The sequence below is a fragment of the Aethalodelphis obliquidens genome, unplaced genomic scaffold (genome assembly GCF_003676395.1).
Source record: "Aethalodelphis obliquidens isolate GAN/ISIS:26980383/991018 unplaced genomic scaffold, ASM367639v1 scaffold83, whole genome shotgun sequence".
Classification (NCBI taxonomy): Eukaryota; Metazoa; Chordata; class Mammalia; order Artiodactyla; family Delphinidae; genus Aethalodelphis; species Aethalodelphis obliquidens.
In genome coordinates, this window is record NW_020838027.1 from 2954669 (window position 1) to 2970491 (window position 15823).

At 54.4% G+C, this 15823-nt stretch overlaps 1 protein-coding gene across 2 annotated transcripts; it reads left to right on the forward strand.

Annotated features, from left to right (window-relative positions):
• Window positions 1–3821: 3821 nt before the first annotated feature.
• ITFG2 (integrin alpha FG-GAP repeat containing 2) lies at window positions 3822–14200 on the forward strand. Of its 2 annotated transcripts, none has more exons than XM_027093418.1 (12): window positions 3822–4047; window positions 7873–7968; window positions 8531–8572; window positions 8667–8838; window positions 9593–9732; window positions 10161–10309; window positions 10674–10771; window positions 10885–10938; window positions 11039–11130; window positions 12205–12322; window positions 13099–13272; window positions 13423–14200. In XM_027093418.1, the coding sequence occupies exons 1-12, from the start codon at window positions 3952–3954 to the stop codon at window positions 13524–13526; spliced, it is 1335 nt and encodes a 444-aa protein (XP_026949219.1). In that variant the 5' UTR covers window positions 3822–3951; the 3' UTR covers window positions 13527–14200. The 2 variants fall into 2 exon arrangements, with proteins under 2 accessions (XP_026949219.1, XP_026949218.1); XM_027093417.1 differs by having other exon boundaries at window positions 13099–13268.
• Window positions 14201–15823: the final 1623 nt, after the last annotated feature.

Genomic DNA, 15823 nt, shown 5'->3' on the forward strand with positions numbered 1-15823 from the left:
AGGACAGTGGGCTTAGGGCAGTGCTGGAAAAAAGCCAATGCAAGTGTGAGAAGACATTCTTGTCCTCTTTCTGGAAATCGTTATTGCTGACTTTACGGCTGCAGTTCCCCAGCTGCTCGCCAACCTCGGATAACGGATGCACCAACTATCCTTAATTGTAAAACACAACAAAACCTTATTTAGCACGTAATGAACGCTCAATATACCACTGTGGGGGGCAAAGTGAGAACGTGAAAGACTCACAAAGTGGTTCTAGGGACGAATGATCAAGAAAAAGCAGTGCCTTAGTGAACTGAGAGTTCCTTGCCTAGAAGAGAGGACCAGCCATACCCTGTCCCCCAACCGAAGACGAGCAGGTTCCCTTCAGATCTCCAGTCTCCAGTTCCACGGTTAGAAGTGCCTCACACATAAAATGGTTACGTTTGTATTTTTTTTTTAATTGAGGTGAAATTCACATGGTTTTAACCATTTAAAGGGAACAATTCCGTGGCCTTTAGTCCGGTTACAATGTTGCACAAGCACCACCTCTAGCCTCCTGAAACATTTTACCGCCCTTCACGTTTCAAGCCCATGTCCTGATGTTTGGGCTTCGGTGACAAGAACGACTGTCCATGCTTCAGTTAATGGCCAGTAGAGTCCTGAACAGGCAACAGCTCTGACGGGTTCTGATGGGGGCGGGCGGGGGAAACGCCACGCAAGTGCAGTGGGCTCTGAATGACCATCTCGCTCAGAGCAGGGCCCACACTGCTGTTCTGCCTAACGGCCGGGTAAGGCAAGTGTGAGGACAGCTTTCTGCGCCTCGCGACCTCTAGAACCTTCAGCATGCTAAGGTGCACTGTGAACCACACTTGTGGAAGTCTCACTCTGAGCCCACTGGAAGCTCTGGCCCCACCCTCAGGATGGTGAGTGGCTCTGGGCCTCACATGCAGAAAGAGATTCATTTCGAGGTCCTGTCTCCCCTCTGGGCACCCTAGGCCGACACCCTGAACAGGCCCACCCCGTCTACTTGTGCAGAAAGAGGGGGACGAAGAAGCTCCCTAGAAACGCTTTCTGCTTAACACACCTCCCCTTCCCCTGCCATTCGCACGTTTCTACTGAAGCTATTGTTCGGCTACGCCCACACAAACACCGTATCCAAGTCATCTAACCAGGAAGACCGCCTGGTTAGGCAGTGCTGGGGAGGAAGCCAAAATCCACGCTGAGAGAGCGCTTGGCCTAAATGAGACGAGCTCTAGATAGTGCCGCTGGAGACCCGCCAACCATCTCACTAAAAAGGGCCAACAACAGGGGTCTCCTTGCGGAGCCAGGGCTCTGTCTGCGTGGCTCTGCCATGCCTGGGCCTGTGTTCCACTCACTGGGACCGTAACACTCACTGCAGTTAAAGTAACTGGCGCAGCGGGGAGAGGCATGGGGCAGGGAGGCTTGATTCTCGCCATGTTTCTCGGAGACCTATCTTTCCTTCCTTTCTAACTTTGTTTGGCCCTCTTGACAAAAGCCAAAAGGCACTGTATCCAAGTTGCAGTCATAATGACATGACCTTCATGAAATGACAAACACAGAGCAAACAAAAACAGGCACCCTGGCACAGGAAGGTCAAGAACAAGAAGCCCAAGTTATAAATCAAGGCACGGTGGGCGCCGGGTCAGGGTCCCATTTCAGAGAGCTGGGGCAGGCCAGGGCCCTGGGAGACAGGAGCAAGGTGATCCTCATCTATTTTGTCCTGGATTATTAATTATTTTATTTTACTATTTCATTCACAGGGCTGGGAAAAGAGAAAACAATGGAGTCATACATACAGTGAAAAGAAACAATTCAGAACTAAATAAGTTTACACTTATTAGAGGGAAACATTTTAAAATTTATTGTTTTTCCACCCTTAACCCTAGTATGAAGCTTAGGGTTTGAGCCAGGATGAGAGAACATGTGGTAGTGCGGTACAAAGCAGCATGCAACTCCTCCGTACGCAGATGGATTTAAAGCACCAGGTACACACATGGGACCCAGAGCCTTGGAATGGACCTGGCCAGCCCCACAATACACCACAAGAAACAGAAACCTAAGGGTACCTACAGTCCCCAGCGTCTGTCCAGACTATCTCCTCTTTGCCGTTCTGACCTACTGCTTCCTGTTCCCATCTTATCTGGCCATAAGAGCCACAGGATCTCTAGGGGCCATCCCCTCCCTAGCTATCACTTGTAAAGCATGTTGCACATATATTATTTCATGCAATTAGTGCAACCACCCTGTGACCTTGTCTCCTTATTCCAGTTTTTTGGATGAATAAACGGGTTCGGCAAGATAAAGCAACACGGCAGAAAGTGATGGAGGTGGGGCTCAGACCAGAATTGTTCGAGCCAAAACCCCACGTCCTTTCTGTCATTGACTGCCAGAGTTCCTAGCAAAGTCCTCAGGCTAGAAATCACGGTCCCCTCCCCGGTCCCAGACAAAAAGGTCCTGCCCTCCAGGGCCTTCTCCCACTATGTTCAGATGTAGAAAGTAGGCCAGCCCTGATCCAACATCCCCAGGTGAGGTAGACGTCCTTATTTTTACAATGTTGACCCCTGAAAGACCAACGTGTAGATCAGTCTGGGCCTGCAAACCTAAACCTAAAAATATACCGAACACCTGTAGAATCTCACAAATAATACTTTTGATATCCTGATTGATGAGGCCCAAAGCAAGGCTGCACTGGATTCAACATGGAAGGTTTCCCCGAGGCCAGCCTTGATGGCGATGTCCCATTTACGCTACGGAGGGGGGCCCCCGAGGGAGGGAAGCAAGAGTTTTGTGCTGGGGGGGCCAGAGCAGACCCAGAATCCCAGCGACCCCGATTTCTAGCCTGAGGACTTTGCTAGGAACTCTGGCAGTCAATGACAGAAAGGACGTGGGGTTTTGGCTCGAACAATTCTGGTCTGAGCCCCGCCTCCATCACTTTCTGCCGTGTTGCTTTATCTTGCTGAACCCGTTTATTCATCCAAAAAACTGGAATAAGGAGACAAGGTCACAGGGTGGTTGCACTATTTACATGAAACAATAATTGTGCAATGTGCTTTACAAGTGAGTTTCAAACTTTTACCCACAGAGCACACCCACCGTGGGACAAAAAAAATATTTTTTTGATAAGCCGGTATATACACGTATAAATATATACAATTGAAACAAAGGTTTCACAAAAATAATACTTACCTTAACTACTCGAGATTACTTGGCATTTTCTCTCTTTTTTTTTTTTTTTTTTTTTGCGGTTCGCGGGCCTCGCCCTTTTTTTGGCCTTTCCCCTTTGCGGGGCCCAGGCTCCGGACGCGCAGGCTCAGCGGCCAGGGCTCACGGGCCCAGCCACTACGAGGCATGTGGGATCCTCTCGGATCGGGGCACGAACCCGTGTACCCTGCATTGGCACGCGGACTCTCAATCACAGTGCCACTAGGGAAGCCCTGCATTTTCTATTCTATTTCGGTTTTTAAAAAGCTGGTCCGATTCACTAACCTCATTTCAAGACTCATAATGGGGAGCTACGCAGTTTTTTTTAAAACACTGTTGGAAACCACACACTCATCGGTTATTACGATTATTATGATTCTCAGGGATGGTCTGACGGCTGGGAATCTTCACTGCCAGGGCAACAAAGGACAAGGTGAAGGTTATTAGGTCAAGGCCGCGAAAGCCCTGTTGCCAAGGAAACGGCTCGGCCAGGCCAGCGTCGGCGGACCTGGGCGCGCAGAGCCTGCGGAGAAGAGGAATGGCCCGAGGCCCTGTCACTCAGCCCCGCCCCCACGCCAGGCGCTCCCGGAAGGCCCGCCTCCTCTCAGGTTAAGCGAGGAAGGCAGCGATTGGAGGCGCAGGGGGTGACGTAAGCTCCCGCTGTGGGTGGGTTTCCGCTCGGGCGGCCGTCGGGAGGGGCTCGGGGAACACTTAGCGGGGCTCCCCGGTCCCTGAGCCCTGGGAACTGCGATGAGGTCGGTTAGCTACGTACAGCGCGTGGCCCTGGAGTTCAGCGGAAGCCTCTTCCCACACGCCATCTGCCTCGGAGACGTCGATAACGACACGGTCAGTGCATGCGCACTGGAGAGACGCAGCCAGTCTGCGACCGCGGGGTGGGGCGGAGCGGAGGAGGCCGCCCGCGGCGGCGTGTGCGTGCTGCGAGTGTGTACGGTGTGGGCGTGGACGGCGTGCGTTGCACGGCGGGCGGTGCGGGCACGGCGCTGAGAGCTGGATTGGGAAGGGCTGTGTGGGCGGCTGGGGTACCCGGCATCCTGGCTGGATTGGTCCGGAGCCCTGCTCCAGTGACCTTCTAGGGACTCGCGTACCGGGTGCACTGCCTGGTCAGTCACTTGTTCCCAAGAGGAGTCTGTAAACTGTGGTGGCCGAGTTCCCAGCTCCTCCGGGGCCGCCTTCCCTTTCAGAGCGTCGGAAGTAGGCTAAGAGCGCGCGTGCGGCTCCTGCGGGAGCACCTGCCGCACCGCCCGGCTCGGCCCGGCCCACCGGACTGCTCTCGGCGCTTGGCCGGGGCGTCTCCGCCCGGCGGGCCCACCTCGGTTGAGTTACTGGCTCAGTGTCCATGTCCCTTTCCTCCCCCAGCGGTCCTTCCTTTTCCCGTCGGTTAAGTGACTTAATACAGGTAGAGCAGGTGGAACCGTGTCTGGCATTCGGTTAACGCTCAGGACGCGTTAGCGTCGTCGGTAGCGTTTGATTATGGGCCGAGGGCTCTGCTGCGTTCTGGGAATTCAAAAGCCCCAGCCCGCAGGTAGCTCATCGTGGGGCGGGGGAAGGGTGATAGAAGAATAGGGAAATGTAGTGAGGCCCATTGATTACAAGATGTAGAGGGTTCTGGGGTGAAGCATCCAGGGGAACGGTGGCCGTTGATGGTGTGGGACACTTTTTTCCATAATCTCAGTTTCATATGAAAAGCTGACAGAAAGGAAGTGCGCTTTCTGTGCCCTGCGTCAGCCTTCTAGAGACTGTCTCCCCACTGGTGTCGCCAGGCTTCCGTGGGGTCCTCGAGGGTGTGTATGCAAAGCACATGGTTGCTCTCCTCTCCTACCCTCTGACCCCGTCGCTTCTCTGCCTCCCTCACATCTCATCCTCACCTCCCTAACTTGTCTGTGCTCTCTTCCCAGGGAAAAAAATTCGGGCTAAAACGTCCCCATCACTCACCCCCAACCCCGCCCCCAGCCTCCTTTGCGCTGCGATGGAAAAAGTATTTTATGAGACCTCTTGGCTCTATCCTGTCTAGGGAGGAAAAAGTTATTCCCATAAATTTGTGTTATGTTTTCTGGGCTCTCTCGTTTCTTCATATGCTCAGCAGTATAATTTTATGAGACAATCAAGGGAGGCATTTTAAAATAGTACATTAACAGAGTGACGTTAGATGTGCATTATTTTCTATTTTACCTGATTGTTTAAAAGGGCACATGTGCCTTTTTTCCTTAGCTTCACAGTGTCAGCTTTTTTTGGCAATTGTACTTTTCTAAGTGAATTGCACACTCAGTTCTGCAATATTAGGTATATCACACTACTTTTTTTGGGGGGGGGAGGGGAGGCGTGGGTGTGCCGTGCAGCTTGTGGGATCTTAGCTCCCCGACCAGGGATTGAACCTGGGCCTCGGCAGTGAGAGCATGGAGTCCTAACCACTGGACCACCAGGGAATTCCCTACCTCTTTTTTTTTTAAACCTTAGTTGTAAGCATTGTAAGCTCTGTAAGGATAGGAATTTTTAAAACTTTTTTTCACTGCTGTATTCCCAATACTTAGGATAGTGCCTGGGACATAGTAGGCACTCAGTAAATGTTTGTTGAATAAATGAGGGTTGTTATTAAAGGCAAATGTCATTATGTATCTCAAAGCAGTTTGAAGGGTTTTGCCTGTTATTAATAAATATAATTGAAAGAAAGGCAAGTAGGTGAGGTAGTTGGCTACTAATCAGGTGTGGTACACTCAGCCTGCATGAGTATGGATAGAAATTTGGTACTGATTCTCCAGGCCAGCCTTTGGAGATTTGGGGCAGGAAAAATACTTATTTCATCCCATTAAACCAGTAACCTAAAGTTATTTGCGAGTAATTTATTTCCTGCTAAGTCGGAGGGAGAAGCCAGGGATAGAATACACACCCTCGAGAACCCCACAGAACCAGTGGGGAGACGGTGTCTAGAAGGGGGACGCAGGTCACAGAAAGAGCACACTTCCTTTCTCTGGTAGCATTTCTGACTGAAGGTGTACTCTGCAGCCGGGGTTCCTTAGTGTCACTGAGTAACCTCCAGAGGCCAGAGCCAGAGGACCATAGAGGAGCAGAAGTGCTGGGGAGCAGATGGGCGACCCCGGAATTGTGCTCATCCAGGTCGCCTACTGAGTTGTATCTACTCACTCACCGCACTCACCACACTGTTGTACAATTTTATTCCTTCGTCTGTGCCCTTGTTAAACTGAGGTCCTTCTCAGCAGCTGTACAACTGTGGACCTGTGGCATTTGTCTTTGGGCCCCTAACAGGTTGTTCAGCTTTCCCTGAAAACTCAAGGGTTGACTGGGCATTCTCTTTCTTTCTGATTTTTCTTTGTTAAAAAAAAAATCTTTAATTTGTCATTAAGTAAACATTTATCGAGGGCCTACCATGGACTGTGGCATTTATTGAATGAATGTATAGAAAGAGTGAATTGTGTGAAAGATGCTAAGATCCCCAAGCCTTGGAGGCATTTACCTGGAAGCTGAAAACCCCCTGTTATTCTTGCTATTTGTCAGTCACCTTTCTAGATGCTTCCCTCCGTTAGCTCGGTTCTCACGGCAACCTTATGAGGTGGATAGTCTTGTGATCCTCGTTTTATAGATGAAAAGATTCAGGCATAGAGGACTGGATTCAAATTCAGGCAGCTGCGCTCGGAGGCTCTGCGCTATTCAGCCTTTCTGCTGTGTGTCTGCAGAAGTCCAGGGTGCAGAGGGTTTGATGTAAATAGATAAACTTGTTTTATGCTTCTATTATCTAATGTCCCCACCAGAAACTGCCATAACTATTAAAATATAATAAATGTAAGCTTCAAATCATTATTAATAAACCCCAATTTGTTTCTCATTTTTTCTTACTGTTGATCTGTTATGTTTTTGTTGCCTTTAAAATTAAATCTCTTGAGAATCTAATATTCACTCTGAGGACAGGAAAGGGTGTTAGATGTCCCCCCAAGAAGGAATCATGAAAGTATTTCTGGAAATGGCATTTGGAGCCAGCTGGCTATCATCGTTATCCCCTTGAAAGGGTGGCCAGCCTTTGAGGAACCACTGGGAAACGGGGAGCCCACATGTAAACGGCGAAGAGGCTCCAGACCCTCCTGGGAGCTTAGCCACCACTAGGGGGCACCAGAGGCCCAGAGCTGGGATGCTGCCCCTCCGGCACCTCTGGCACCTCCACCAACCGTGTTCACTCAGACGCACCAACGTCTAAAGGCCTTGCCAGGGGAGGGAGGACCCCAGAGCTGACGTTGTCTTTATTTGGTCCCTGATTAAATATGAGCTCTGAAGTTAAATTCTCCAAAGGTTACGTATTTGGGGTCATTTTCCTAACGTATCCCATGTGTAAGGACAAATTAGAAACGCCGAAAGCAGGCATGTGGGGCATTGAGCTGTTCAGATGTCAGACTTTTCTGAGACGGAGCACAGATTCTGTATTGGCCCGTCTCTAACCTGCCCTGCCCTCAACACACATATACCCCTAACTGGAGATAAAGAACCTGGGAGACTGTGACTGTGTTGGTCTCGAAATCTTGCTAATAAAGTTGATGAAGATGCAGGTTGAGGTCTTGTGACTTCCGCAGAGTGGGCCCTGTCGAGAAGGGCTTGAGTGGCTCAGCAGGACCCCAGCCTAACCCTCTCTTCTCTCTCCATTTGAAGTTAAATGAACTGGTGGTGGGAGACACCAGTGGAAAGCTGTCCGTGTATAAGAACGATGACAGCCGGCCGTGGCTCACCTGCTCCTGCCAGGGAATGGTCAGTATTCAGCTCCCTGGGTCTCCAGGGGCAAGGGACCCCTCCTGCCCAGGGACTGTCAAGGCTGGGCCGCATGCATGAGCTCCCCAGCGTGTCCGAGGTCGCCAGCTACTGGTTAAGGGTTCATTTGAATCGGAGGGAAGCCCCCAGGCTTCCCAGATGTCATGCGCACACACAGCCGGGCTGGTTTTCATTTTATGTGGTGCAATGACTCCCTTAGTTCTTCGTGGATCTGCTGAGGTTGTCTGATCGTACGAAGTGTAGTAGAAAATGGGGGCAGTCATTTGAATACTTCTAGAAGTATGATAGTCCGGCTCTATTGATGTAGTTTTTGTTTTGTTTAAGCCCAACTTGTCTTCACTACCCCAGGTCCTTACACTGCTGTCTGGTGAACTGGACCCAGAGCACAGTAACGGGATTAGCCCGGCCTCTCGACGTGGGGCGTGCGCAGGAGTTTTCAGTGAATGACGGTGATGAGAAGCCCGCTCCGTGCTTCACAGAGGTTAGGGAGCACTGGGGACCCTTAGCGTGTCCCCCTGAGCCCCTCTCTCTTCTTTTGCAGCTCACGTGCGTCGGGGTTGGAGATGTGTGTAATAAAGGAAAGGTAGGAAGCCCAGGGTGCTGCGGGTTTCCCTCGGCCCATCCCCGACTCCTGTGCTCTGACGACCAGCCCCCTCCTCTACCTCTGTCTCTCCTAGAACCTGGTGGTGGCCGTGAGTGCCGAGGGCTGGTTTCACTTGTGTGACCTTACGCCCACTAAGGCCCCGGATGCTTCTGGGCACCACGAGACCCTCGGCGGGGAGGAGCAGCGCCCAGTCTTCAAGCAGCACATCCCCGCCAACACCAAGGTCATGCTGATCAGCGACATCGGTGGGCATGGCTGTCTTGCAGGCAGCCAGGGAATAGGAGTCAAGGGGCAACAGAGCAGATCTCGAGGGAGCCAGGGGTCTCGTCAGTGTTTGGGCAGTTGTCATGCATTTAACGCCAGGCTGCTGAGCTCCCGTTATAAACCAGGCATCGTTCCAGGCACTGGGATTGCAATAGTGAATAAAACAGACAAAAGTGACTGCCCTCTTGGACCTTTACTAGGAAGGGACAGAAAATAAACACTAGCAATGTGGTAAGAAAATTAAATAGTATATTCGAAAGTAGTGAGTGCCGTGGAGATCGCCCACGGAAAGGGGCTGGAGGGCGTTGAGGTCGAGTTGGCTGTTCTAAGTGGAGTTGTCAGGGGAGTCCCTGCCGAGAAGGGGACAGCTGATCAACAGCTCCAGGTTGCAAGAGAGTGAGCCGCTTGGATATGGGGCTGGTACTTGGGCCAGAGGCTGTCTCAAAGGTGCTGGTAGGGATATGGGTGCCCCAGGGCACTCGAGTCGTGTACCCGGGGAAGAAGCGACAGGCCCTGCGAGGCAGCTGTGTGGCTCTGGGTGCAAGAGCAGGCAGGGGAGCGGGTGCCTGGCTCAAGGGGTGACGTGGCAGGTCGGCAGGTGGGCCTGAGGTCGAACCTGATAACAAGTGCCAGAGGTGGTGGTGCTAGAGGGGCGGGGAGGAGGGCGTGCTTGTAGGACTGCAGCTGGCGAAGACAGGTTTGGCTCCAAACTCGTCTCATTTTCTGGATCCACAGATGGCGATGGCTGTTGCGAGCTGGTGGTGGGTTACACAGACCGCGTAGTCCGGGCTTTCCGCTGGGAGGACCTGGGTGATGGTACCGAGCATCTGACAGGGCAGCTGGTGTCACTCAAGAAGTGGATGCTGGAGGGTCAGGTGAGAGGCTGAGCATGGGGGCCACAGCCCAGGAGCAGGACGGGCCTCCCTCCTGGAGGGGGCTTGTGGGAGAACAGGCGGGGGCTGGCGCTCAGGGTGGGAAGGAGGGAACACCACCTTGTTGACAGAGACCCAGAGGAGATCACTTCGAATCAGGGTCTTAGGGGAGATGGCCAGTAACAGGCCGACAGGAAGGAACATTGCGCTAAGAATTAGGGATGTGATGGTGGGTGTGTCGCGTCGGGATCCGCAGGTGCTCCCTGTGGAGAGGGTGGCACCAGCAGGAGCCCCGTGGACGCTGCATGTCCCCCTGCTGCTGCCCTGGAAGGCTGAGGACATGTCCCAGGGCCCCTGCCTACCCCCGTCTTCTGCAGGCTTTCCCCTTTCTCTCGCCAGCAGTTCCCTTAAGCCCCCATTCTCTGGTGCAGGTGGACAGTCTCTCGGTGACTCCAGGGCCCATGGGTCTTCCTGAGCTAATGGTATCTCAGCCAGGCTGTGCTTACGCGATTCTGCTGTGTACCTGGAACACAGACCCTGGGCCGCCTCCCACCTCTGAGGGGCCCGAGGAGGGTACCAGGTAAGGGGGGCGGGCCTGTGGATGGTGGGGTGCCTGGCAGCGAGGTGGGCGCCCACAGCCGTGGATGGGTCTGTGGTTGGAGCAGCTTCAGCTGGGTCCCGACACAAGCACCTCTGCCCCATGAAGGAAGATTATTTCGGGACCCAGGGAATCCTGACCCTGACGCAGCAACTGGAAGAGGTTCTGAGATTCCAGCCTGGCAGCTCCGTCCCTCTCTCTCGACTTGCCCACTGGCCCAGGTGGGGTGGGCGATAGGTCTCCCAGCTGATTCACGTCCTGGAAACTCGCACAGAGATGGGGCCCACGCGGGTCCGGAGAGCCAAGCTCTGTTGGGCTCCCACTTAGCCGCCGTCCCCCACCACAGGGAGACCCCCGCTGCCCGAGACGTTGTGCTGCACCAGACGTCCGGCCGCATCCACAACAAGAACGTCTCCACTCACCTCATCGGCAACATCAAGCGAGGTGGGGCGGGGCGGGGCGGGAGGTGCAGGGGGGAGGGGGGAGGGGAGGTACAGCCTTGCTTTTCGCGTTTCCTTCTTCCGGTCCTTCTACCGCCCCTCCCTCTGCGTCCGCAGGCCGCAGCCCCAAGAGCGGCACCTCGGGCCTCTTTGCCCTCTGCACCCTGGATGGTGAGTCCCTCGGGTCAGCCATGGGCCGTGCAGGGTGGGCAGTGGTGTGCCCGGGGTCTGCGCAGGGTTCTGCCCCCAGCCTGGCCGCCTCTCCCCGCAGGGACGCTGAAGCTCACGGAGGAGGCGGACAAGCTGCTGTGGTCGGTGCAGGTGGACCACCAGCTCTTCGCCCTCGAGAAACTGGACGTCACGGTGAGTGGGGGCCCTTGGGGGCCATTCTCCCTTCTCCGCCGACTGCGCCTTTACCGCAAGGCTCCCTAGACAGGCCTGGCCCCCGAGCTCCGCTCACTCCACGGGCTCAGCGCTGTTCTCTGTGCCGCTGGGGAAGCTCCCATTTCAGCAGAGCCGATGGCTCCAAAGAGAAGCACCTTGTTCTTAGGGTCCAGAACTGAGTTGCTCGCCCATCTGCAGATGTCCGCACATGAGTGTGTGTTCACCAGAGCTGTGGCCCCTGGGTCGGCAGGTGGGGCTGCGCTGATGCGGCCGTTGTGCCTGCTTGAGGGTCTAGGAGAAGAGGCGTGAGGCTCTGAGGTCAGGTCAGGACAGGCCCGGCTCTGAGTTCCAGTTCTGCCACCTCCCGGCCGGGTGGCCTTGGTTGAGTGAGCTTGTCTCTGTAAGCTGGCGCTTCCTCAATATAAAATGGGAGTGACGTCACTTCCTCAATATAAAATGGGAGTGGCATCGCCTCTACTACTTAGGGTTGTCGCGAGCACTTTCGGGGGGGCGGCTCATTCAGCAGCCCCCTCTGGTGCCAGGTGCCGGGACATGTTCGGTGAGAAACGCAGGGGGTTTGCCTTCCCAGCTGTTTGTCACCCGGAGCCGAGTCCACAGCTCCCGTAATTTCATCCACCCGGTCAGGAAGCCTTTCTAAAACAGCTCCTGGGGACTTCCCTGGTGGCGCAGTGGTTAGAAATCCGCCTGCCAAAGCCGGGGACACAGGTTCGAGCCCTGGTCTGGGAAGATCCCATGTGCCGTGGAGCAGCTAAGCCCATGCGCCACAGCTACTGAGCCTGCGCTCTAGAGCCCGCGAGCCACAGCTACTTAAGCCCGCGCGCCTAGAGCCTGTGCTCCACAATAAGAGAAGCCACCGCAATGAGAAGCCCGCGCGCCGCAATGAAGAGTAGCCCCCGCTGGCCGCAACTAGAGAGAAAGCACGCGCGCAGCAACAAAAACACAACGCAGCGAAAAATAAATAAATTGAAAAAATAAAAATAAAATAAAACGGCTCCTGGCCACCCCTGCATCCCTGTCTCTGGCCTTTTTCAGGGCAACGGGCACGAGGAGGTGGTCGCCTGTGCCTGGGATGGACAGACGTACATCATTGATCACAACCGCACCGTCGTGCGCTTCCAGGTGGACGAGAACGTCCGTGCCTTCTGTGCAGGTGGGACCCTGCCCTGCGCCCCTTGCTAAGCACACCTGTCCCCCTTGCTTCCACTCTCACTGCGGCCCCTGACACAAGTCTTCGTAAACAAACGAGTTCTTCAGCTCTTCGGTTAGAGGGTGTGAGTGGGCACCAGATTGCCATCTTTACAGTTTTAACTAAGAGGAGATAAAAGACAGTGAGGTGTCTATCTTTGGATATTTTAAAGAATCAGATATGCGGGGCGGGTTGTTCAGAAAAAGAGTCGGATGAGTTCTTGTCTGCCTGCTGTGTGGAGATATGGGAAAGTTCCTCCCCATCTGAACATGTCAGGACTCTGAAGACTGTTCTCCAAGTTCCATTCTCTTAGTTCCAAATCGGGGACCTTGGGAAGCAGCGTTAACTCCTTTGGGGGTGTCTCTGGTCACTAAAATGGTAACACTTGAACGACGCGCTGGTGCCACATTGCAGTGACCTGGGAAGAGGGATCACCACCCAGGAGAAGCCGCCCCGCGTTACCCTGGGGCTGTCACTGAGATGGGAAACCAGCACGTGTCACCTCCTAGGACACTGTCCTGCCTGGGCTTTGTTACTGTGGTTCTCCGTATCTGGAATGGGCCAGATATTTTACGTTTTACCTGCTTTACTGAGTTCCCAGCAAGGAAGAAATAGAAAGAGGGCCTTTAGTTTTCTGCTTGGCGTCCACGGGTGGGTAGAAACTGCTGACACGAATGCCGCCCGCGCCGGGCATAAACCTCCCCGACCTTTTTCTCCTACCCCCGCCACCCCTCCCCCAGGCCTCTACGCCTGCAAAGGGGGCTGCAACAGCCCCTGCCTCGTGTACGTCACCTTCAATCAGAAGATCTACGTGTACTGGGAGGTGCAGCTGGAGCGGATGGAGTCCACCAACCTGCTCAAAGTGCTAGAGGCTGAGCCGGAGTTCTGCGGCCTGCTGCGGGAGCTGGGGGTGGGTGAGTCCTGGGGGCGGGGCTGCTGCGGGAGTTGGGGTGGGGAGTCCTGGGGGCGGGGCTGCTGCGGGAGCTGGGGTGGGGGAGTCCTGGGGGCGGGGCTGCTGCGGGAGGCCAGGTCCCAGCAGACCCCCCAGCCCCTCTTGCCCGCAGACCCTGACGACCTCCCCGCCGCCCGGGCCCTGCTTCACCAAACCCTCTACCATCCCGATGGGCCACCACAGCGTGCCTCCCCAGGCCTCCGTGATGCCTCCTAGCTGGACCGCCGTCTTGGCTAAACGGGACCCTTCCGAACGTCCCCACCCCGCAAGCTGTCCACGGTGTTTGCAGGACAGGGAGCGCACATTATAGAGGACGGATGGCGGCAACCCTAGGGGGACTGGGAACTGTAGACCTCATGGTCTTTCTGGTGAAGGAGGAGACGAGTTGCTCCTCTGCCCCTTTCCTCGTGTGCCTGGCCCATCACACCGGTAGGCACTGCCCCCTCCCCAGAGCTCCCCACTCTTGTTGTGTGGGAAACAGACTTGTTTGTGAGGAGGGACTACAGATCTCTCGCTGCTCCCCAGCCAGACTTTGGGGCCAGTGGCGCAATGGCAGTGAGGACCCACCCCCAAGTTCCACCTTTTGTGGCACGGCTCCAGGTCACTGATGTCAGTGATTGTTACACGAATGGCGAACCACAGATCTTTGACTTATGATGGGTTTCACCCTCATAAATCCATCGTAAGTTGAAAATATTGTAAACTGAAAATGCATTTCCCACACCTCACCTACTGAACGTCACAGCCTAGCCTACCCTGTGATAAATGTGCTCAGAACACTTACATCAGCCTCTAGCTGGGCAAGGTCACCTAACGCGAAGCCTGCTTTATAGTAAAGCGGGGGATATCTCACGTAATAAACTGAACACTGCACTGGAAGTGAGAAACAGGATGGTTGTCAGTGTATTGGTTGTTCACCCTCATGATGTTAAAGTCTGATGCGGGTTTACAGTCCAGGCGGGCCACGATCAGAACGATACCCTGGGCCACTTATATCCCTTCTTCTCTTGCTTCCTGTGCTCTGAATCAGTGGTCTTCGAATTGTAGGTTGCAATCCTTTGTTGGGTTGTGGTCGGCAATTTTTTTAAATAAATGAGATAGAGTAGACTAAGTAGGACAAAAAATATGGGAGTATGTCGCTCACGTGTAGGGAAGGGTTGTTTTGTTATACTTGTGTGTGTCCGTGCACGTGTGTGTAGTGAGTGCAACGTAGAATACACTTCCTGCTGAGTTGTGTTCAGAGGAGTTGGAAAGCCACTGCTGTCAGTTATAGTGACCCCAGCCAGAGGGGTCAGCCCGAGGGAATGTCCCCCTTCACATTTCCTTCTGTAAGGGAACAAGGGCAGAGTGATCATTCAGTGTCTGAGAAGCAGAGGAGGACACTCGCTAGGACAAACAGGTGTTTATTCAAATGGAGAAGCCACTGAGCTGAGGGCCTCCTTGGGCCTGGGTCTGCAATTGCAGAAGCAAAGGAGGCAGAAGGGAGGGGGGACAGGGAGAGGCCCGGGAGAGCAGGGGTCGAGGAGCAGGGCCAGAGGGGCCAGCGCACTCTCACACCTGTGCCAGTGAGCCCCTCTCCTCTCCTCTGGGTGCAGAGGACTCAGCTGAGAAAGGTATGGCCAGGGCTCACAGCAGATCCTGGTTCTGCTCAGATCTAATCTACTCCAGGCTCAGGGTTTTGACTCCGAGCTGAGTGTCCTAGTCCCCTGGTCGAGTTAGTTACACCACTGTCTTCCTCTCCCCTAATCCAACATATGAGAGACTCAAACCAGCCAGAGAGGCACCCGGAGGCCTGGCCCTTTGAGGTTTGGGCTCTTCACAGGGAAGGTAGCAAAGCCTCCTTGTGTCTTTGCTGGACTCAGGGCCGGGGTGGGGGGGTTGGGTAGACACTGATGCCAGAAAAAACCAGCTCAAGCTCAGGAGGCCAGAGATGAGGGGTGGGAAGGTCTAATGAAGTGGATAGTTCTAGAAATAAGAAGGAATATTGGTCAGGTTAAGTCTGGATCCTGGCAACGTCACCATTCCTGTCTGCCTTGGGGGGCAGTTCCCCACAGGGCTGTCCACACATGCCCAGTGGGTGAGGAAGCAGGTGGAGGGTACGTATCTGGAGTAAAGAGTAGAGGTTTACCCAAGGTTTGCGCAGGGCATCAACTAATAACTGGCTTCAGACATTGGCAGCCCCAGAAGAGGCAGCCGATGAAGGAACCCCCGGCCCTCATGGGCTAGGCATTCCTCTACTGTTGTGGTGACCATTTCTCTCCCGCTCAGCTGTGCGCAGATCAGAGAAGTGGACACAGCAGGGCCAGGGGCCCGGGCCGGGGAGCGGGGCAGGCTAGTTGTGAGGTGAGCCACGCGGAGTCAAGGCCTCGACGGTGTGCGGGGTGGACGGGGCAGGCAGGGGCCAGCAGCAGGCTGTAGCCTTGGACTCGGGCCACCCCATGCTGTGCCAGGGGCCCAGTCAGGACCCCGCTCTGCTGATGTCCTTTTCTGCAGTCCTGACTTAGCTCCACTCT

What these genes read in the sequence shown, in the direction of transcription:
- ITFG2 (XM_027093417.1), top strand. Translation starts at nt 3,952, where the DNA reads ATGAGGTCGGTTAGCTACGTACAGCGCGTGGCCCTGGAGTTCAGCGGA. An exon ending in CCTGCTCCTGCCAGGGAATG is followed by an intron (nt 7,969 to 8,530) that starts GTCAGTATTCAG and finishes CTTCTTTTGCAG; the next exon opens with CTCACGTGCGTCGGGGTTGG. An exon ending in TGCCCTCTGCACCCTGGATG is followed by an intron (nt 10,939 to 11,038) that starts GTGAGTCCCTCG and finishes CTCTCCCCGCAG; the next exon opens with GGACGCTGAAGCTCACGGAG.